At 44.0% G+C, this 24,318-nt stretch overlaps 1 protein-coding gene across 4 annotated transcripts in view; it reads left to right on the top strand.

Moving 5' to 3' along the window:
* Window positions 1-24,318, top strand: part of ebf1a (EBF transcription factor 1a) — a 54,173-nt gene that overhangs the window by 6,458 nt on the left and 23,397 nt on the right. For all 4 annotated transcript variants that reach the window (XM_026329938.2, XM_026329940.2, XM_026329939.2 and 1 more), the window contains exons 6-8: window positions 169-237; window positions 23,048-23,129; window positions 24,171-24,312. In XM_026329938.2, coding sequence (XP_026185723.1) covers window positions 169-237; window positions 23,048-23,129; window positions 24,171-24,312 — 293 coding nt within the window. The remainder of the gene's footprint in view (window positions 1-168; window positions 238-23,047; window positions 23,130-24,170; window positions 24,313-24,318) is intronic.

Here is a 24,318-nt window from a genome sequence, read left to right as displayed (position 1 = left end):
CTCCCCAAAAATCTCACGCCCTTTTACTCCTCTTTCTCTTTCCTTTACACTCATCTTACTTCCTGTTCTCTGTGCTGTAACTTATCTTCCTCTCTGTATTGCTCATCAATCTTAATGACTAACTCTCCACTGTCTCTGCCCCTCTCCTCTTCTCTTGCCTCCCTCCAGTCGATGCTGTGATAAGAAGAGTTGTGGCAACAGGAACGAGACCCCATCAGACCCTGTCATCATCGACAGGTAAGCAAACTTTGCCCTGTAACCTCGGCTGACACGGTGCTGCGCAGTCCTCGCAGATACAAACACAGCACGTATCACTGTGTATTCTGTGCAGACTACACAGGCAGAAGATGTCGCAGAAACACAGTAGAGCTATAAAAGCCTTAAAGTAAAGTAAGCCAATAAAAATACACTTCCTCTTGTGATGTGATGAAAATGTAACCTGCAGGCCTAATAAAGCAGGCCGCAGGTTGTTTAAACTTCAGCAACCATAATTGTCTGTGTAAGCAAAATGTGTGAAACAGCAGTAAATAATATTCCAGTGGTATATGTGTGAAGTGGAGGGGCAGTCACAGAGCAGCTCAGCTCTCCTTCAAGTGTGGTCAGACAGTGTTTGTGTGGTTGGGCTCATGACTTTGCTGATGAGCAGTTAGGGTTACAGCGACAGGCTTGTGTGTTTCTGTGTATAAACCTCACTCTGGGATGGGAGTGAAGGTTATCTGCTGCTTTTGACGTTTACATGTACTTTGTCTTTGAGTGTGCACCTTTCTTCTGCTATCATAATACCTCTGAACGATGCAGCAGTATGCATGATTTACTGCTATTCAGGAAAAAAAAAAAAGCCCTGCGAATTTGTAGTCCAGCATGTGCTGTATGCGTGCCTGTGGTACACATGTAGACACACTGTGTGAGGGAAATTATTTGTTTATACTTCAGCAATCGTTGGAGCGTGCAGATTTAGGGCTGCTATGATCAAGATAAGAACAAGAGTACACACTTAAACACTGAAGTGATTATCCATAAAAGAGTCACAGCACCACCTTTTCTGTATTTTGTGATTTCAAACATGTCCAAACAGCTGAGTAATCAGGTACATAGAAGTAAATCGTAGGCTATTCAGAGTTTTATGTCTGATTTGAATTTGTCACATCAGAGTGTATTTGTGTGTGTTAATGAGGCAGTGACCTGTGCTATCTGATGAACACAGCTGTCCTGTTCTCGCGGTTGCACTGTCAAAAGCTACTCTTTACCTGCGCGTGTGTAAGTTTGTGTGTGTGTGCGTGTGCCACACTCGTTCCGCTCCAGCGAAGCGGAAGGGCTCACCTCAGCGCTCCCTGAGACAGCTGCACCCAACCACGTGGTCTCAGAAAACACGCCTGCCCATCAACCTGTGCCACATTTCAGATTTTTGTTATCCTGTGTAGATACTTGTTGAACTTCTCATCTGTGCACTCTAAACGCTTCGTTTTACGGACGCCACCCCGAGTCGCCACGGTTAAACCTTCCCTTCAGTTTTGCTGCAGTTTGAGCAGAGCCACCTTGGTGAAACAGGCTGAGCTCTGCCGTGAACAGCTTTCCTACTCTGAGCATGTGTTGTGGTCGCTCACTGGCGGTATTCCCCTGACTCCCAATGGCTCAGGTGTGAGGGCTGCATTAACGAACAACAAATTAGAACAGGGGGATGGAAAACAACAGCAATATCTCTGTTTTTCTCTCCAGCGAGCAGTCTTGCTGGACAGGAAAATAGGTCAGGTGAGAGGAGAGTAGTTTGGATGGAGAGGGGTTTAAAGTGGGGACTGAAGGGGAATAGGAGAGGAGGGTTTATATGTTTACTGGTTTAGTAGCAATATATTCTTGGCAGTTGTAATAATCAAGGATTCATAAACAAACAAACAACTGTTAGGGTGAAACTGACTCAATTACCATGACTTCCCCTCCTTCAAATTCATAAAGAAATACCATCAGCAGCCCCTCTCCACCCTTGAAGTTATTTAGTTCGTTAAATAAGGGCTCGTTAGCCCTCTGCTGTTTCGCAGAGATGATTAGATTTTACAGCCCTAATTAGCTGGGCTAGCTCTAACTCTTCTGGAAGAGTAATGGGTCTGATTGCCTAATTAGCTCTCTCGTTAAGATGGGAGAAACAGGCCACTGCAGCAAAACCGCAGGAATGAGGAAAAATAAAGTCAGCTAATGAGAAACTTATTTGATTGTTAGGAGAACAAATTTGGTACAGTGTGGGTCGGCACCGCTCTGGGTACTGTACTTGCTCACTGGGAGAATCTCCCTTACCCCCCTCTTTATCCTGCCTCTTGTTGAAAAGAGAATTTGTTTGCTTTAAAATATCTACAAAGAGCAATATGTTTCAGATTTTAATTACGGAGCCCGTTTATTCAGGTTATGATTGCAAAAGGCGCTTTAATTTAATTTTTTACTGAAGTCGAAAGAAAAATCCTGCACACTTTGTTTTTTCGGTTTATGACTAGCATGGGTAGCACATGACTAAATTTTACAAGTGGTGTTGTCATCTTTGATTGTCTCAGATAAGTGTTGAAGTCCATTTGATTGTAATCAGTCAATGCTGAAGTTAGAAACAGCTCATGCCATATTTTATGTATTTAAACTGTGTGTGTCAGGCACTGTCACACATTCAGAGAGACCTTAGCATGAAATGTTCTGTCTGTGTTTGACGTCAAGCAAGTGATGCAGCTGAAAGGTGAGAAGCTCCTGTACACGTCTCTATGCCTTCCCCAGGGAAACATGTGGTCCACTTTAGGTTTTAGAGGAGGTTAGATAATAGGAGGGGAGCCCTTAACCCTCCCAACTCCACTTCCACTTCTCCATCACTGTTGCTTAGTGTGGGGTTAATCATATGCCACCACTGCCACTCAGTCTGTCATCTGGCTGGATGGGGCTCAAATCACAAACACATTTCCCTTTCACCCATGTAAACCTTTTCTGTCTCTCTGCATAGCTTCTCTTAAATTTACTTCCCCACAGATCTAATTTGCAAATTCACCCTCATATAATTGTGGACTAATCTCCCAACCCTTCCTGGGTATGACTGTCCCTCCAGCCTCATGTGGACACTCTTGCCTCCTACCACCTGTGACAAGTGGCCCTTTCTTGCCTGTCCAGATCCCCCAGGCAGAGAGAGCCTCTCTGGGGGGGACAAGAGAAACTCTGTGACCAGAGATAAGGATCCAGGGGATAGCCCTGCATATCCCATAAGCCAACTTTCTAGTTGGTGCCAGGAACACAGGGAGGGGGTATGTGTGTGTGTGTGTGTGTGTGTGGTTGGGGGAGGAGGTGTCAAGTTTACATGCAATATAAACAAGACAATGTTATTTCAGGTTTATTGCTGTTTTTGAGTGTGTGCTTGTGTGTGTTTGCGTTTGCGTTTGCACACACTCCTGCAGCTCGCTGTTGATGTGGCCCATTTCCTCGCATGCGTGTCTGTACTTGTGTATCCGCACCAATGTTGGTTATTTCCCCAGGAGTGTATGTGTCTGTTGATAGAGGCCATTTCCTGGCGAGTGTGTGTGTGTCTTGAGTGAAGAATGTCGGACAGGAAGTGCTCCTCCCGGGGAGGATGATGTCATGGCCGACGGTTTCCTGTTCTGTGAGCCAGTCAAACGGACAGACTCTCAGCTTTGTAGTGGGCAGTTACAACCAGTAACATGCCCAGTGATTTTGCTTCACCTCGCTACAGTTTGGTTTTACTCCACATCACCTGCTCTGGAAGGAACAAATAAACTACCAGTAATGTTTTGAGGATTTCATGTTCTGAATTCTCCTCCACTTTGTCAACCTCTGCAGAGGGGAAACCCCTCATTGTTTTGGTTGTTATGTTTAGATGCACTTCCTGGGGTGAAAGGTCATGTGTTGCCTTGGCTGAGCTAACATGCACTAGTGAATAATGTATGTCATTGACTTTATGTCAGCCCTGCCAGTCCCCCAAGCCGAGCCCACCCATGTTTAATTCATCCGTCTCATTTGTGTGTGTGTGTGTATGTGTGTGTTCGCGTGCAAGTGTGTGAAAGTGTGTGTGTGCGTGCATGTGTGTCATTTAGAGGCCCAGTCTGCACCTGTCCAGCCATTAGCCCCCTTCTCATTTGCATTTGATGCTAATGCGGTTTACTGGCAGCGCCTTCCGTTCTCTCAGCGTAGTTTCACTTTCATATCTGTGACTGTTAGTGAGAGGGTGAAAACACACTTACAGTACAGCTATCTTACATTCTTCTGACTGCAGCTGCTTTCTTGGGTTTGTTTTATTTTACGCAAGTCGTTGTTTTTCACCTTTATTCCAAGTTTTCTATCCCGCAGTTAATTTTTTTTGCGGTGTCTCGACCACCATTACTTACTTGACAAAGAAAAAGCTACAAACATCCTCAAGGGCAACAGTGCTTTGCTGTGTGAATTACAGTCTCTACTCTGCTTCTTTTTGTACACTTGTTTAAGCTTCCCTGAACTCGTTCTGCTGTTTCTCTTTGGGAAAGGCAGGATATTCTCAGGTTGTGCAGCGATTTTCAGCATGGCCTTTTTCTCTTTAGAAGATGTTTTTCCTCACTGATGTGATGTTTCTTTTTGTGCAGTCTTAGGGGGGGACAGCTGCATTAGATGTGATGGGAGGTTTTTGAAAAGGACTGGCCCTGAGCTGGTTGTGGTGTTTGTGTAGGGCTCAGGGGCAAAAAAGGCAGAGTTGCTGGCTCATCGATATGCAGGCAGAACTCCCCTCCCTCAGGTGCTGGCAGCCACACAAATCTGCCTCGCGTGCGCACACACACACGCACACACACGCACACACACACACTTAGACACGCAGAAGAAAGCACACACATGGACACAGAGGCAGTTCTCAACCTCAGATAAACTCATATACTGTACACAAATACATATGCAGACGCACACATGTGCAGTCATGAGAAGCCACAGGCATTCAAAAATATAACATGCACACATACAGACATACACACACATTGACCTGCAGCTCTTTGCATCTGTTTGGTTGTGTTCTTTTTTCCCCTGTGGTGGTCTCCCTCCTCCTCCTCCCCCCCCCAGGGTTGGAGGAAAGCGCTGCCCCAGGGGACGGATGGCTGCGCTGATTGACAGCAGGGAGTTTGGAGGTCGAGGAGCCTCTAAAACAGCGCTGCCTCTTTCTCACTCATCCAGACCTTCAGTATTTTTATCCCCAACAACTGGCTCATTTTTATTTGCAAACCCTCCCACAGAAAATTAACACATCATTCGCAGAACATACTTGGGTTTGTTTATCCAAATATGAAATATCAAATTAATACAGTTTTAGTTTTGTGGTGAGGAATCATTGAGGAACCCACTGGAAAGAAGTATTTTTAAACCTCAAGTTATTGTGTGTATTTTATTGTTGTGTTTTAATTCTTTCCCCAATAAACTAAAACAGAGCTGCTATCAGACTTTATAGGTAGTTAAGCTAATGCTTCCCAGCTGAATTCAGTTAACAAACAGTTTATTATGGTATATAAAATGTAATTTACAAATGTCATAACAGTGAAAAGTTCTGGGTTTTATGACATGAAATGTTTTTTTGGCTGGGGCTACTGTAAATTGCACAGTTGTAGCTCTATTTTCTCTGCAAACTGCTTTGTCATTACTGCTTGACATTCCCTGCTTGACCTGGCCACTCTCCTTGGCCGTTCCCTCTGCCTTTGTGTCAGTGTTTGTTCTGTCCCAGAATGAAGGGGTTTGGCTGGCCGCAGCTGACCCAAATGAGTAGCGTCCTACTTCTCTGAGAGCTATTTAAAACATTTTTGGTGTTGGAAATTGCAGGGCAGAGAGATTGAGATAGAAGGGGAGTTAAATAGAATAAAGATATATTTACCATATGAAAGGTCTCGTGTATGACGTGTGAGCGTGTGTGGTACTGCAAGTGTGGAAAGAGTAACGTTTTCCAGGATTTAGTCCATGACTCGCCCTAGAAGATGCGCTCAATTTGCTTTTCAAATGAGGCATGAACAGCGTGAGTGTGTGCCTCTCGGTATGATGCTATACATTTGGACATGCATGGTAATGTGTGTGTAGCAAGAACAAGGCTTTGTTTTCTCAGTGCTTAATGTATGTTGACAGTCTAGCTCACAGCACTCTTAACTGCTCTCTCACAGCCAAAGTGCTACATTGCTACCTGTGTTGGTGCTCATAATTAAATAGACACACCAGCTCATCTCACCGTAGGATGCTCAGGCCTCCCCTCCCAGCAGCGAGAGCAAGTGTGTCATTGAGCAGTGCAGCTTCCAGCTCTCACTGATGATTCATTGTTTACTGATTATTTTTGCTAAGTGAGAATGCAGACAGTATGCTTGATGCCAGTTCCATACCCCCCAACCTGGCGTCTCACTTCCCATCAGGCAGTTTCCTTCCCAGTTCTCTCTTCTGCTGGCCCTTTCCCTCAGCACTGTAGCCAAGGATGTAAGTCCAGGTGTCCAGGATGAGTGCTGGTGACCCACTGTGCCCAAGCAAGATGTATAGTCTGCTGATTGTTTTCCATCAATCCGTCCAGGAAGAATGGATCAGTGGCCAGGTGCTGTGAGCGACTCTCTCAGTTTCACACACCACAATGGAAGGAAAACCTGCACGGCATGGGGGAGACAGGGAGGGAGAGATATGTTGTGTGATAGCACTGTTGGGACTTTGCAATATAGTAATGATCTCTTTAAAATATTCAAAGTTTTATATGAGATTTTCCATCAGATTGATTATTGTTTATAAGCATAAAAACACATCTACTCTGACACCTATATAAGCTATTTAGTAAACACATCATTATCTATTAAGTTCGACCTTTTTCTCTCTGCTGTTCTGTGTGAGTTTTGTGACATTGTGCTTGACTAATTTGAGCTGTAAAGTTAAGAGAAAAAAGGAAAGCTTCAAGGAAATATCTCTGCCATAATTAAATGTAAAGCAGCAACGTCAACATGGAGACAATTATGGTCAACAGCGCTGCTCGATCAAAGGGATGATATATTCTTGCATTCCTAATATATTTCTTTAACTTTGCAATAATCACCAAGAAATGAAAACTAAGCACATGTCACTGTTCCACTTCAAAAAAGCTGAGCTGAATTTAAAGGGCTTTGTTTGTGTTTATGTAACTGATGAGGGGAGACAAAGTAAGGCGTAGGCAATCGACTGAGACACTTTGTTGTTTTACACCGCCTCACCCCCTTTGTGTGTGTGCTGCTAACATTGTTTGTTTATTTACCGAGTGTCTTGACCTCGCTGAGAGGAATGTTCACTCGTTTCCTTTCCTTCTGTGTTTGTCTCTTTGATTTTCTCCATCCAAGTGTCTCTTCTTCTTCTTCTACTTCTTCTTCTTCTTCTCTTTCTCTGTCTGTGTGCCCCTCTGTCTATGTGTCTCTTTCTTTGGTCCGCCCACTCAAAACTCCAGATTTAACTCTGAAAGTTTTTTTTGGTTAATCACACTTGGAATCTTCCCCACATTTGAACGCTCAGCCTCAGCAGCGTGTTCTTCCTCGATCTCTGCATGTGGCGCGGGAGAGAGTCACACTAATTATCCCAGTTATTGGCTTCTCCAACGCAAGCACTGTGATTTACATGAGGTGACATTCAGTTCAAACACGCAGACCTTCGCAACCTTTTTCTGGAAAACAATTAACAGCACCACTTTCTCCTCTGCCTCCCTCCTGTAGCCTCTTTTTTCTCTCGCTACACCGCCCCCCCCCCCCCCCCCCCCATCCTCCCAATCTCTCTTCCTCTGGCTATTGTCTTCACACAAACAGAGAAGATTTACTGCCAAAAGAGTAAGGGGTGTGCAAGGAGGAGGAATTGTTAGCACAGATTCTGTGGCAAGTGATTACTTGCTTGTTAATTGACAGATTTTCTTTCGGGTAGATATTCAGAGAAGAGTTTGGGGGGTGCTTTTTCAGCCAAACTAACACAGAGGAGGTGTTAACCTTTGCAGGGTTGTAGTTAATGATGGTTCTTAAATTGTGTTACCTTTGTGGAAGACAAAAACCCAATTCATCCTTCTCCTCGTGTGTCTGTCACTGACCCTAGAAAATTCAAGATACACTCTCTTACACACACACACTAATGGACGGACATATAGGCCACACGCGCCTGTTCAAACACAAAGACAAACTTACAAGCTTGCTGTTAATGAAGCGCGTCTCTTTTCTGTCATGGCGCCTATGTTAGCATGACAAGATGTTTACACACACAATCATGCCGCGCGTCTGATGTGGGCCGGGATGAAAGAGAGATGAGAGAAAAGGAAAAAGAGGAGGCAGGGACGTGACAGTGAGCGTCGGGTACGGACTGCTTTTTTCTATTTGACAGGAGGACAGTTGTAACAGTACCCCACTGAGAGACGAGAGAGAAGACTTAGAGATATAACTAGATAGACAACAGAAAGAGAGATGTACCTGGAGGAAAATGTTCTGAAAAGAAAAGATTTTTTTTTTTTTCTGCAGAGGACTTCTCTGAACTCAGCCACATTGTCAAATCCAGAGGAAAACAATTAGATCCACCCACTTCCCCTTGTCCCGCAGTGTAGATTACAAATGAGCAAACCTGGCATTTATCACATTACTACAAACATTTATTAAAGCCAGTTCCCCTCTAAAGCTGCAGAGATAACAGTGGGTAATTGCAGAGACTGGCTCTATTAGTTAAGTATGCCTAATGTCACTGCCTCAGAGCATTAATGGACGCTGTAGTATTATGTTCCTGCGCTCATTACCACCCCACTCCCCTTCAAACAGATACACACATGCACGCACACACACCATCATACACACACATATATTCAACCCCCCCCCCCATTGACCCTGCAGCAGGAGTCTGTGCCACTCTAATGAGAAATGGAAAACACGACTCCGCAAGCTCTAAGACACACACACATGGACACACACTCTCGGCGGGAACCATTACAGGGGACAGAGGGGTACAACAGTATAATCACACACGCCCAGGGAAACAATTGTGCCGTTATCAGAGTGATCACATTATAAAAGTTTAATAAACACCAAACGGCCTAATGGTGAATTAGCCTGCATCTGCCCTGTGTTGTGCCAGGCTATAATTAGTGATTTAACAGAGACAAACAAATGTTTTTAGCCAGAGCTCTTCACAGTCAACAGATTTTTAGTTGGACATCAGTTACTGTGTTTGTCCAGAATTTGGACAAAAAAAAAAAAATGTGTGGCTGGGTTTTTATTGTTTTTTTTTTTTTATTGTTTTTTTTTTGGGGGGGTTTTTTTTTCTGTGATCTTGACTCCAAGACACCAAAAGTCACACACAGAGACAGTCGCACAAACACTGAACCGCAGAGAGGAGAGTTTGGCTCTAGCCCCAGACTGGTTTTCTAAGTGGCACTTGAGATGTGTATGGAGAGTGGCGGATGGGTGCTTGAGATTGTTGAGGAGGAGGACAGAGAGAAAGTAAAGGAGGGAGGGAGGGAGGGGCGATGGAAAGCAGAAAAGAAACAGGAAGAGATGGCAGTGAGTGACGTGGAATAAGTTAGTCAAGAGAAGGGAGGAAAATGTCTCTTGTTTTCCCGTTGGCAAAAATAAGCAGTGGTCTGACCATTTTGATACTTGTGTGTGTGTGAGTGTGTGTGTGTGTTTATACATCTGCGTGCTTGCCTATGCAGGCATTGACGTTAAATCGATAACAATTTATAATTTACAATCACAAGGACCTATCAGTTTTTAGAGGGCCTCCATCCTCACTCATCAATATTACATCAGGACCCAGTCTCTCAGTATGAGGGGGCAGGAGGGTGAGAAAACGGCACAGGGGAGAGAATATGGCTTTGGTCCAGAGTGTGTATGTGTGTGTGGCGGGGAGCTGGGGGGGATGGGAGGAGTAGGGCATCTGCTGAGGCTGGAGAAAACATTGCTTCCAGCATACACAAATGTGCAAACGCATACCCTACTTGCATGTGTGTATGTGTATGTCTGCATCTGTGTGACTGCTTTTGTGTATAGGCTTGTGTGTGTCTGTGTGTGTGTGTGTGTGTGTGTGTGTGTGCTTGGCAGCTGAGTGACAGCTTAGTATTGATCTGTGGGAGGCCCTGGTGTCATTAGACCCAGTGTGGACCAGCAGGCACACGTGGAGGTCAGGGCATGGAGTTTGTGCGTGTGTGATTGAGTGTGTGTGTGGAGGAGTGGGAGACCAAGTAGTGACAGGCTCAAGCCTCTGAAAGAAAATCAATCGTGTCATAAGAGGAAGGTTTCCTCCAGCCTTTTCCCCCTTTTTCTCCCATCTCCCATCATCCGTTCTCCACTGAACTCTGTTTTTCTTTTATTTCTTCTAAAGTGGGAGTCCATCCATAGACGCCCCCCCTTCAGTTTTTGCATTCACCACTTCCTTCTTCTCTGTCTTTCTTTCGTTTCTAAATGTCTCTGTTTCTGTGCCAAACACGCAGAGCAATAACACTCCTGGCTCAGGACATGGGTTGCATGTGTGATGTGAGGATCAATCCATGGGGTTATCCTGGCAAAAAGGTGACATTAGTGACAGGCCTCATCCTGGATCAGCCCTCATTAACTCAAAGGGCACAGGGCCTGTTTGTCCAGATAAAAAAAAAAAAAAGACTCCCGAAATCAGGGCCGCATAACTCAGGAAGGACACTAGTGAAATGATAGCATGTGTTGTTTTGTTTAATAAAAGTTTGATTCAAAAGGAGAACAGATTTTTATATTGTGAATTAACACTGTCCTTAGCTTTATTTATTATAAAGCATCAGTGCACACACACACACACACACATACACACCCTCACACACACGCACACACACACACACACACACACACACACACACACACACACACACACTCACTTAGACACACACAGGACAAGCATCCACCTGTTCTCTCTCCTCTCTTGCCTGAGGGGACTAGTGTGGTAGATAACAGTTTGAGTGGGCCTGCTGCAAAACACTAATCAGACCTAACACTGCCTAATTAGCACAGAGTCCGCTGATTGGCTTACAGCAATAATTAACACAGGTGAGAATAATTAGCTCCCCATAGACCTGTTTGTCTGTGTGTGTGTGTGTGTGCGTGTGTGTGTGTGTGTGTGTGTGTGGAGGATGTTATTATGCAGTCTTGGTCCCCAGTGAGACTGAGGAGGCAGAGAGAAGAATCAAACTCATTACTGAAACCAGGCCAAACCTGTGTTAGGTGCTCTGCTTTCCCACACCCAGAGAATTAGCCACAGAAAAATTCACCTTTCTCTCTCTCTCTTTGTGTGTGTGTATGTGTGTGTTTACGTTTTCTGGTTTCTTTCTCCCTATCCCTTCAGACCTTGCCCCCACTCCCCCCACTATCCTTCTTTTGCCTGATGACTGAAGGTGTGCTTTAAGGAATCACACTGCAAAGTGAACCTGCTACGATAAGATGAAACCCAGACATGGGCCATCTTTCTATCATATTCTGTCTCTCTGGTGGTCTGCTTCTCTCCTTTATCCCGTGTCCAGCCTTCTTTCTACCTCTCTTTAGAATTGTGAGAACTAAATAGTGAAAAAAATCTTGGCAAGCACTTTTTTCCTCTCCGTAGAAGAAGCTTTAGCATATAGCCTTACCCTCCACGTAAAGTTGTATACCCTATGAACTGCTACTGACAGGCTGCATGTAGAAGATACTGAATCGTGCCAGCGCCTCATGCTGCCCATCTAAGACAGTGAAAGACAGGGATAATGAGAAAGACTGAGAAGGATAGACAAAGAAAAGAAGAGGGGTACAGTGTTTTGCTGAAAGGCTAGTCGTTGTTCATCAGTCTGTAAGCAGCATGGTGTCCTCCATCTCACTCTACCTGGTTATTTTTACCAAAGAGCTGCGTCTTTGATCAAGGCAACATCACAGAGAAGAAGACGGGCACGCAGACATTGAGAGGGGGGTTAATATTGGAACACAATTGACGGCTTGTCACTTTTAGCTCCGAGCCACCAGCATCACCGAGTAGTTAGTTAGGTGCTGGAGAGGCAGATAGAGGGGGGTAACACACATATACACCTCCAAGAGCTTTTTGTGTGCTAAATAAATAACAAGCAAGCATGTAAATTGGTGTTTTCCTGGAGTGTGCAGCTGCTTCTAGGATGCTTTTTTTTTTACGTCAAGACATTTTAGAGTGGTTTAGAAGTGCAGGGTGTACAGATAATTAATTTAACCCTGCAAACTATGAAGAAAAACACACACAAACACACAGTTTTGCTCTCAAGCACACACATATGGAGCCAAGTTATATATTCACCTGACCACAGGTGCACCGCAGCATTAATGTGAGGCTCATTCATGCTGACTCCCACCCCCATCTCCCTCTCTGCACTATTGTTCTCCACCTATGAGGGCCAAGGGAGGTGCCAGGGGCAACATCAGCCTATAACCATACACCAGTTGAGACACAGTGGGAGAGGAAAGCTTATTGTTGGCTGACTGATTTCCAGTCTCACCCTGACAAGCCTCCCGTGTTCACTAGATTTGTTTTTTGTTGTGTTCACTCCTGGTAAACGCTTGCCTCTCAAAACAGGCTGCTACTCCCTCTGTCACAGCAAGGCTGTCAACACAACGCTCACCCTGCACTTTACTGCACGACACATCGTATGATGCACAGACACACACCAGGAGTTGTATGCATGAGCGAAATGGATGTACTCAAAAGGAAGCTAAATGCATATAAGAGCTGTTAAAGCAGTGTTTATGGGAGACATTTGCATAGTGTTCATAGCACTTTCTAGCTCCTGCTGCCTTCCAATACACACACTTGTAAGTTTCACATTTGCTCCCCGAATGCCTTCCTGACAGAAGAAACAGAATGAAAGAAGGTTGACTGAGGCAAAACAAGGAAGGTTGCTTTTTTTTTTTCATATTTCCTGTTTCAATAATTAATATGCATGAGTTTTATGGCCGCTTAAGATGCAATCAATTATTCATTAACAGCATGTTAATTGCATCCACAGTCGTGAATATTTAACCAAACACTAAATCAATGGGGTCGAATGAGCAGCAATATGGACATTTTATAAGCTTTGCCAAAAATTAGGTTAGGCTTTAATGAAAACAACAGACAAGAGATTGAAGAGGGACAAATATGGAGAAAAAAATAATTTCACCAAAGGGTGGAAGTTTGTGTTTAGAAAGCAGATTAGGTGAATAAATGAAAGGTTGTTGACTCTTAATAGTATAGTCAGTGACTCTTAGCCTTTTCTTCTGCTTTGTCTCTTTATTCCCATCTCTTCCTTTTTTAAATGGAGAGGATGTAATCTCTTCATCTGTGCCCACTGTAGCCAGCCTTTTTCACTCTCAAAGACTCCAGACTCCTTTGTCCTGGATCTTTGTGTGCTTGTGTCTGTCTGTGTGAGTGTGTGTGCATGTATGTGTGTGTGTGTGTGTCACAGCGGTGTCTGGACAGTGACATTTCTCTGCTTGGATAACCATCGTGCCCTCTGTCCCTCTGTCCCTCCAGCCATGACGCAGGGTAATGTCACCTGTCAGTCTCAAACTCCTACTAACTGCTGTCCCCCTTAACTCCCCCACCCCACCCATATGGATAACCACCACTCCCGCTACCAGTCCGCCATCCTTTTACCCCGACCCTAACTGCTCCTCCCATGGACCATACCTGGGAGACAAAGCCTTCAACGTCTCCCCCTTCACACTCCTATTGTCTTCCTCTCCAATATCTCATACGTCTCCATATCCTCCTGCTCTTTCACTGCCTTATATCCAAATGGCAAACACATCCTTTCCTACCCCTTACATTTGCCCCCAGAACTCCAGAATATTGAACAGGAAGACAGCTCATACAGTGAATTGGAAAGTCAGGGGTGGGAAGTTGACTTTTTGCCTGGACCCCAGTTCATTCTGTGCCTGTTTTCAATTACTCTCCCAGCACAGGCGGGGTGGAGGTTTATGCGTTATATGGGAATGTAATTGACTATAACTGCCCTCTTAACATTAACCAGGTGTGCAAGCTTGAGTGTGTGAGATTAGGCCCCAGGTCTTGGCTGCTATGGTGTGCACAAACCATCTATGTGAGTGAGTTGTTGTTGATGTATTTATACCCTGCTCCTCTGAGGTGCTGCCCATTAGCACCACATTTAAATCAGCCATTTTCCTGTGTGATTTTGTGCTTGTGTGTTTATGTGTGTCCATAGTCCTGCTACTTGTCCTCTCATGTAAGTTCCATCATGCATTTTCCTATGTGTGCAAATAAGAAGGAGAAGGAAAGCTAAAAAAAAAAAGGCAGGATACAGATCCAGCTTGCTTCAAGGGGGGCCTGACTTTACAAGGACAAAGTTAAAATGGGCCCATTCACAAGGCTGACATACTGTGATTTGTATGTATAGTGCTGTGTAGCCTGCGGGGCACTAGCCAAGGGGCTATCACAGACACCCAGACCGGTAGACCAAAAGGGGGATGTGGTGGATGTGAATGGGAAGTGTGTGTGTGTGTGTGTGTGTGTGTGTGTGTGTGTGTGTGTGTGTGTGTGTGTGTGTCTGTAAAAGAAGAAGAAGGGTGTGTGCATATATATATATATATATATATATGTGTGTGTGTGTGTGTGTGTGTGTGTGCGTGTGCGTGTGGTGGAAAGAGAAGCATCAACAGGCTGTCAATCAAGCCTTGGCCACAGCCTGTCACTCTTCGATAGAGCTTGTCTGCGGGAGAATGGGAGTCCCTGGGACCCTGGGAGGAGAAAAGAGGAGGAAATGCAGGAGGAGAGGTGGGGGAGCAGGGAGGAGGTGACTGTCTGTCTCAGTGACTCAAGCTTGATTTGATATTTGATACCGAGCATGTGGCATTTGAATGCAAATCTATTTTGATTGTCCCACTGTCTGATAGGGTTAAGAGGAATCTATAGGGGATATGCATGTCTGCATGTGTATCAGAGGGCTGGTTTGGAGACACACACACAGGCACACAAAATATGATAGAGAATTATTCAAATGGATTATATTACTCGCCAATTCACTTGCATCAGGCTATTTTCCTCTCAAAGCAATATAAAGATATTTAATCAAAATAAATGTAAAAGGTAATGGATCTGAGGTTACAGGAATGTTTTGCGTAGTGATCCCTGTTTCTTTGTGGTTAAAATACTTGTCTGGTTTTTGTATGTATACATCCTGTACATTTCTATGTATATGTACACATTTGAAAATGTGAGCCCCTGCAGAATAATTATTTTCCCTTTGTGTATGCAGAAAATTGTGTTTAAAAGCAAGCATGCCAAGTAGGTAGACAGACGGACAGATAGACAAATGGATAAAGCTGGTATTACTGCAGTATGGAAATGCGAGGCTCCGTTCCCTCCCAATTAGAGCAGTGACTTCTGAAATGCCATAATACCCATTAATTAGCAGGCTGCTATTTTCTCAGTGATTTGGCTAATTAGTCTGCAAGGCTCTACACTATCTGGACCATTATTATTGGGTGGAAGCCATGCAAACACACTCACATGCACGCGCTGGTGCTGGAGTTGACGCACAAACACCAACATACCCACAGTCATGTACTGTACATACCATACAATGGGAAGAGATGCCGGAATACACTGCAAGAATTTCCCACAGTTGAGTGACCCTAATTTAAGTGACAGTATTATACGCTTCAGTAGCAGCACAGCATGAGAGAGTTAATAGTGAAGAAGGGGGTGTTAGTGAAGAGTAACAGACTGGCCTCCCTTTTCTTCAGCCGTATGCTCCTCATAACGTGTTATTATATACTGATAAAACCCAACATACAGCACAGCCCCGTCCTCTTGTGAGAAACACCAGGGAAGTGTTTCACTGCCCCGTAATGACTTGGCATGTGTGTGTGCAGCAATCTCTCTGCCTCGACAGTCCATCAGTGTCTCCCTCCGGACAGACAGGCCACTGACACAGCACCATGAAGCCGGGAAACCTTTTCAATCACTCCCCTCCCTTTCCCCTCTCTGTCAGGTGGCAGAAAGGTGTGATTGATATGCTGTTTCTCCATGGCGGTAAAGGAGTGGAAAGAAGTTATGTTGGGTTAAAAAAACGAAAAAGATCTGACGTGTGACAACCACTTTCATAAGTTTATTAATCATCTTCATCAATAATGCAATCCCGGCACTACTGTTGCTCGTCATGCAGCGTATGTGTGTGTTTGCATGCATGCATGCGAGTGTGTGTTCACACTCCTCGCAGCCTGATGAACTTCATAAGTGTCCCATCACCACTTTAATCAAATTACTTATGAACCAAAATTGACAGTTTTCATTAATTATAAAGGATTATTCTAATTGCGATTCAAATTTATTCATTTAGAACAGACGGCATTCAGTAATGTTTCAGGAAATTTGCATATTAAATGGAGAGGGTAGGCCATTAGCTATGCTAATATATGCATGATTCCTTATTTTGTGATTGGTGGGCCATATGTAGCAGGCTGGGGGTGTGCAGGTGAGGAATCTAGAAGGAGCTGTAATATGTTTGATAAACACAGAGGGACGCAAGGCCAAAACACACGTGCGCATGTACATGCGCACACACTCACATGCTCACACTTACACTGTTGGAAGCCATACGTTTCTGCTTAGTATCAATCTCCCTCTGCCTTTCCCCTGTCACACACATTCTCTCTGTCTCACATTTTCTCAGTTTCTCCCACTCTCTGCTTTCATATTCCTCCCTCAAGACCCATTGAAGGGAACAACTTTTCACCCGAGAACAAACACGGCACACTAATTAAGTTTCTGATTTCTGATCCTGCTGCATTTAGAAACATAACCTTGAGCCTGTGTACAGTCATAGTCATAGTTATGATTTAATACGGTGCTTAAATGGAACAAAAAGAAAGAACTTTTGCAAGCGGCACATTCATCCCCACAATGTATGGGTCTGGTCCCAGGTTGACACAGTGCTCTTTATCAAGCTATATATAGTCAATGCATTATGCATTAAGTTTAACATGTGCTTAAATCAACACTATTCAATATGAATACATCAGTCTTCAACTAAGGTAGAAAGGAGAACAGTTAGGGTAAATGACTGCGCGGGGAGCAGGCGGGCATAAGCACACGGTCACACACACACACGGTCACACACACACACGGTCACACACACCCTTTGGCTGTGCAGCGGCATGTACCCAAGATGATGACAGGGCCATTATTCACTGGTCAGTCCCATGAGGGCAGGGTTTGGACTGGACAAGGTAGCAGAGCGTCCCAGCATGGCAGGACAGCACTGAGGTGAGAGGGACCAGGACCCTTCATTACTCCTGTGGTCTGGGGGCCTGGAGCTTTTCGCTCTCCCTCTCTCTCTCACTCTCTTTGTCTCTGTCTCCATCAGATTAATGGGCCAGGCTCGACAGAGGAAGTGTTTCAATCAGCACCGCCTGCCAAGCTTGTCCATCACCCAGACAGCCTCTTATTTATCATGGCTTTGATACATGCACACACAAACACACATGCATGCAAAGATGTTTATTTGGTTGCATTTTTCCCCCCAGTGCTGGTGTAAAGCCAGGCCACAGGTACAGATGTTGTCAAGCTACAAGTTGTTCATCCCAGCGCTCCTTTTCTTCAAAGCAGTTTCCAAGCAGCAGAGATCTCATTGCCTGTCTTTCAGTGCCCCTCGTGCAATTTCTCAGTTGAATTTTGAATGATCCTTTTCGGATGAAATGGATGAAACACAATTGGTTAAGTGTCTCTGGGACTTCTGTCCCCAAGCTTAAACTGGAGCTCCAGCTTCCCAGGGAAAGGAGGAGCGATCGCTCCCAAGTGGGGCCTTTCCCTGAGCGGCAAAGTCACAGCACAGCTTCCCCCTGACCCACCATTTCCCTCCTCCAGAGTCCATTTGTTCTGAGAAATATTTAACGACGGGGCACATTCAGCTGACATGACATGCACGCATATTGAGCTTATACAGACGTGGAGGAGGGTGGGGACAATGCACAGAGTGAGCTGGAAATGAATTTTTCAGCACACTGAGATGTTCTATTTGAATAAATCATGACACTTAAGATAGACATGAGGGTAGTATTGAGGTGCTCACCGCTACTTTGAGCAGTAACACACCAAAGAAAAGGAGAGAAGTTTGTGTGTGTATGAAGGCAAGTGTCTCTTTGTCATTGGCCCACATGATTTATGTGTTCTATATGTGTTTTTATGTTTTATGTTTTTTTTATTTTTTATATTTTGACATTTTAATTGCAGTTTCTGTCTATCTGTACATCTATCTATCTGGTATTAGTAGGAAGTATAAAACTTAATGTTTCTCTCCCAGTGTATCTAAACTGGGCCACTGCAGCCTATTCCAGCCTGATATCCAAGGCCCAGGGCCAGACCCAGAGACAGACCTGGTTCTGGATTATTAATGTTCCCCACCCGTGGAGCCAGGCCTCCTCCCCCACCCAGTGCCCTCCTACACTCCTGGGGTCAGCCTGCATGGCTCCTGGTGCAAGGTCCCCCTCATAAATCTCCCTAAATTAGTGTGCGTGTGTGTGTGTGTGTGTGTGTGTGTGTGTGTGTGTGTGTGTGTGTGTGTGTGCGTGCGTGTGCGTGTGTGTGTGTGCGTGTGTGCGTGTGTGCGTGTGTGAGTGAGCTTCCATGCTTAAACATATACTGCAGGCAGGGAGACAGGTCACCATGAAAACAAGCCAGTCAGGCTCTTGGTTGAAGTGTCAGTGATGCATGGCGGAAAAAGCAAAAGAAGGAGTTGCAGAGAAAAGAAAGAAAACGAGAAATGAAACACAAGGGGAGGAAAAGAAAATACACAAAACAGAAGTTGTGGAGGATATCAGATTCTCTGAGAGCACCAGACTTCACTTTTAGTTTAGTCACCTATTAGTCACTCCTTTCTATTTCTGCCATAGCATTATATTTGCTTACAAATATTTAAAGTTAATTTTATCTTGCCTCTGACTTTATTAGGTTTGACTTCCTGAACAAATCCTGATACTTAATTGCTGAAGTGCAGGATCTTCTATCCCCTCACCTTGCCTAGATTAGTTCAACGTGTCCCACAGTGGTAACATGCATGGGGAAGTGCTGTTGTGTCACTTAGTTAACCCCCGAGACAAATGGCTCCCCTCCGGAGCACAGTGAATTACACACCTCATGAAGCATATTAGGAGCCAGATAGAGTGCTTTTCTTCTGGAGATGATCTGTACGACAGAAATGGATGTAGGGACAGGAGAGGGCTGAGTTATGGCATCACCCACAGCCATTTTTATAGCACGTCGGCATCACAACAAAACATAGAGAGCAGAGAGAGGAGGGGCGAAGAATAAAGAAATGAGACACAAAGATGCACAGACCAATGTGTAACAAAAGGCTGGAAAGATGCCTAAACTACTGAGGAGCATAAAACCACACATTTCTAAAGTTATCCATGTTAAATTTGACAAGGAAACAACTCCTTACCTCATTTGTGGCTAATGTAGGAAAATTATTAGAAAATATAACAGAATTGTCCCTCGGAGGCTTCCTTGCTGTTAGCTAATCGCTTATACAATCTTTATCACCGCAGTAATAATATTTAGATGCTACAGGGATTACTTAAAAGTTGTGTTATAATTGCTTTCCTTGTTTTGTTTTTTATGGGCAGAGGGTGATTTTGTGTTTAATTGCTCCAAAGTGACAAATAATGCCCGTTAAGATATGATGAAACTGTGAGATCATTAAATTACTACGGCAACTGGCTGCATGTGTTTATTCGTTCATTTTTGCTGTTACAAATTTATGCCATGAGGCTTCAAGAGGCCAAGCAGTTATTTACACAAATTCACTTCCACAGCCATTCCTGGATTTGGGGGTAATTACGTGAGAGCAAAATGGTTTTATTTCATTTAATCCAGCCGGCGCAGCAATTTGCACTGGTAATATTTGTAGCTGTAGAGTCTGCACAGTAAAACAGCTTGAAACCAGCAAGAGTCTCAAATACAAACAAGGTAGAGGAGGCAATAATCAAACAAGAATCTTTGCAGGAGACAATATGGTCTGTAGATTGAAAAAACATCTTTCAAGATAAGGTAGCGTTCAGTTTTTGTCTTATCTGTATTTTAAAACTTCAGATGTAGGAATGCAACTAGGCTTTTTTGAAATACTGAGGTAAGGAGTATAAATGAAAATTGCATAAGCAATAAATGTTTGAATACCTAGAAAAGTGCAGTTAATATTTTCTTATTTTTTGACATTTATATACATTTATAATGTCACAATAATTATGTAATTGTAGAATGTAAAAAAAAAATTGCTCCCGAAATTGTTAATATCCCCAAATTACCGACCTGACCTCAAAGTGCTCAGTGGCCACGATAAGGAGTTGCCATTGAGATTTGTTGATAAGTATTCCACAGGTGAGCAAAGAAGTTGAAATAGTTTGAAAAAAAGGAATGACTGAAAACATTAAATATTGAAAAGGAGGATGGGAGAAATATTAAACGAAACGGGTGACAGCAAATATAAAAGAAATCGGTCAATATGAAAAACAGGAACAATTTACAAAGCAAGAAATTAGCTTTTTATTGATCTAAAAGTGAAGAAAACATGATAACATGGACATGAACAGAGCAAACGAGAGAATTATAGGCTATTGCCAGATATCTGTCCATATTTACTGGTCAGCTGTCAATCAGATTATCCATAAATCCTAACGATAATCTCTTTACTATTGCAAATCAACACGCACTACTTTTAATCCCCTCGGCACCCATCCACGGTATACCCACACACACTCCGCTGATCCATGTAAACGTGTACTGCGGTGATTCCAGTCCCTTGTCTTCTGGGCACAGGAGATAGAGCACAGAGGAATCAACATGGTGCAGTTTTGTAAAGTTTCCGTGCGGCTGACTCCAGACACCTTAAGTCATGTAAATAATGAATCAGATGATCCACGCATGCTGGAGATCGAGGAGACACGTTGACATATGGCACAGCGAATGAGGTGTGCTGACTTTCTTTTCTACACTCAGCGCCTCAGCACATTCTCACTATTGCTTTTCCACAACTAGCTGCTTCTCTCTCTCTCTCTCTCTCTCTCTCTCTCTCTCCCTCCCTCGAAACTCTAATATTTAACCTCCTGATTTGGTCACCTCTGACTCTGGTGACCCTCAGTTTCCTCCTTCCACTTATCCATCATCCATCCATCATGAATACCTCAGAGAAGAAGGAGGAGGACAGTTGGGGAAAGAGCGGACTCAATGAATTAAACAGGAGGAGCAGCGAGGAAGGTGGAGATGTTCGACAAGTGGATGTAGTCCACGGCTGTGTGCAAGGCTGCTCTCTGACCTCGAGGAGATAAGAAAGTTGGAAGACCCTCAGCCTGTGGGGTCCAACAGCCACTATAAAAAAAACTCCATCTCTCTGCTTCATGAATTATTGAGATATTGGCCTACAGCTTCTAAAATATACAGGAGGGTGGTCTGTCTCTCTTTTCGGATTTCACATACTCTCCACTTCGTCCTTCTATTTGTCTATCACTTTTCTCACTTTCTACCTTATTCTCTCTCTCCCACAACTTTCCCCCATTCTCATTCAGATTTAGCCTCTTGCGCCAGTGAGATCATAAATCAGAACATAAACAAAGCCGGAGAAATAAAGAGAGCTGCAGAGAATGACAGTTTGTTGTTCAGATCATAAGTTTTTTTTTTTTTCTTTACTTGAGAAAGAGTGTCTACCACTAACCAGCTGTCATGCATTTAAAGCTTGTCGGGGATAAATTCACAAGTTCTTCTGTTACATCAGATGCTTGTAACGTGCACAGCAGTAGACTGGCCCTTGAAATAAGACAGAACTCTGATCTGTCCATTTATCTTCTTTGCTTCTTTATTTTTCTTTTGGTTGTTTTTTTTTTTTGTGTGTGTGTGTACATGAAGCAATTGTCCAGGGCACTCTGCTTACTGATTTTTTTTTTCTTGACGTCTCCCCTATATGTGTGTGTGTGTGTGTATGTGTGTGTGGGAGATAAAGATAGAGAGAGATGCGTTTGCTCGTGCATGATTATATCCAAGGCAGTTGGCTCCAAACGCGCTGCCCAGTGCAGAATCCTACCCATAACAAATGAACAGAGGGGAGAAAATAAGACATATGAAAGAAAAGCTGAGCAAAGGAGTGATTCTCTCTCTGGCTGGTAGAGATCTGTATTGTAAGCAGTTTCAGCTGTCAGCACTTCTTTGAGCTACCTCAAAGGGAGAGGGATGGTGGGGGGGGGGGGCAACTAGGAAATGTTGTAGTTTTATTTTTCCCTTTTGAGGATTCCTGTTTATTTGTACACGGCGCTGTTTATTTTCACAGTTCATTTGATTTTGAGTTTTTTTGGGGGGAGGGGGCATTGAAGAAGGGTGAGTGGAGAGATGTACTGTACTGTAGTTTCAGTTAAAGAAGTTATCAGGCTTCAAGCCTCGGGGTGGAGCTAGGGAATAAATTGTCAGCCGTCCCCTTTCTGGTTTTCAGACCTCCAGTGCCCCCCACCCTCCCAGACACACACACACAGACACACACACGCACACACACACACACACACACACACACACACACACACACACAAACCTACGCATACACATACACACTCCCCCTTTAGTCCTTCGACCTCCCTCCTCCCTCCCTCCCTCATTAAGTATTGATGTGGGTAGCCATACTTGCCATCTCAGCCTATTAATAATGCATGGCAGGTGCTGTTGATGTGGTCTCTCACACTGAGATTGAGAGACGCAGGAATGGCAACACTGTGCTGCATAGTAGCTACAGCACAACCTCCGTCACACGCCTCTGCAGCTGGGGGGGCCTGCGTCTGCCCCAGTGAGTTTATGGCAAGCTGTGACAGCAGCTCGGAGATGGATATACAAGGTAGCATCTTACTCAATATCCTGGAGCTGTTTTTACATAGAAAACTGTCTTTGTCATAAACAAGTGATGGATGAGGGTGGGATAGTTTATGAGCCTTGTCTGCCACGGCTGTTTTATTTGTTTTATTTGTCTTTTGTGCTTTATTGAAGTAGCTCACACTGTACTTTCATTGACAGACAGATGCTCTTTCAGTAGCTCATCTGTTCCTTTCCGCATCTGTCTTTGTATATACAGGTTCTTCCTCAAGTTCTTCCTGAAGTGCAACCAGAACTGCCTGAAGAATGCAGGGAACCCCCGAGACATGAGACGGTTTCAGGTGAGACACAAATCTTTGCCTGCTGTATGTAATGGGCCTAGCTCTGGGTTGGGACAAAACCACAGTTCTTGGAACAGTCTTCCATCATCAAGCTATCAGAAATGGCATCAGCATAACTTCACTGGAGTCAAAAAGAAATAAAGCATTCACAGGGTCTCGCTGGGATTAATGACCTCTCTGCGTTTGTAACATCCTTAATAAAGTTACAAACTACCCCACGCTGGCCAAGATGGTCTCACTGCTTTGCAATCTACACAGAAGTCCTGCTATGAGCATGCCAGAAAGGCATGAAAGGGGTCGCTCATAGTGACAAACCCACAGTGAACTAACACCCAACATTACAGTTCCTCAGCTCTGTGGAGCTTTATAGTGACTTTAACCTCTTGTTTTGGTTTTTCCAGCCCACAACTTTACTGTTTTAGTCCACCCTCACCGTTCTTGTAGCATTATTTTTGGTTGCAGAGGCCACTTGTTTGCAGCAGAAACCTCCAAAAGCCCAGTGTACACTGGCTGCCTGGCACCAAATGAAAGACAAACCCAGCGACCAACAGCAGCCAAACAAAGTGGAGCATTTAACAGCCACAGAGCCATATAGTTCACTCAGGACAGTGAAGTTTTAAAGGAATCTTGTGCCTGTCAGGTCACCAAGAACATGACTCCAAAGTACTGATAATATCCTATGTGTCTGCTGGATATGCAAATAGATGACATGTTTGCCATGTCGAATTAAAAGGTGATAATATGTACCTTTTTTGATCACAGGTTTAAAGTAAGTTAGTGTCAGATTACTAACAAAAACACTAAAATTAAACAGAGCTAAGAAAATGCTTACATTCCCATGAACAAAATCAGAACACAAAGAAGTACAACAGGATTTTTGATTTCTCTTTTTATAATTTACATGTTAGTGTTAGTGTTACACTAATACATATAAACATATATTTGTAGGCTTCCATATTAAGGTAAGATTTATTGATTTTGATGGTTTGTAACTATGCAGTTTTCAGTTCCATGGTTCCAATGCGTCTTTCTGTTTGTCAGGTGGTTGTGTCGACTACAGTGAGTGTGGAGGGTCATGTCCTGGCTGTCTCCGACAATATGTTTGTGCACAACAACTCCAAACACGGGCGCCGGGCTCGAAGACTGGACCCCTCAGAAGGAACGCAATCCTACCTGGAACACGGTATTG

Source organism: Mastacembelus armatus, chromosome 10 (genome assembly GCF_900324485.2).
Source record: "Mastacembelus armatus chromosome 10, fMasArm1.2, whole genome shotgun sequence".
Lineage (NCBI taxonomy): Eukaryota > Metazoa > Chordata > Actinopteri > Synbranchiformes > Mastacembelidae > Mastacembelus > Mastacembelus armatus.
The sequence above is the reverse complement of the archived record's forward strand: the minus strand, read 5'-3'. Positions and strand labels throughout refer to the sequence as shown.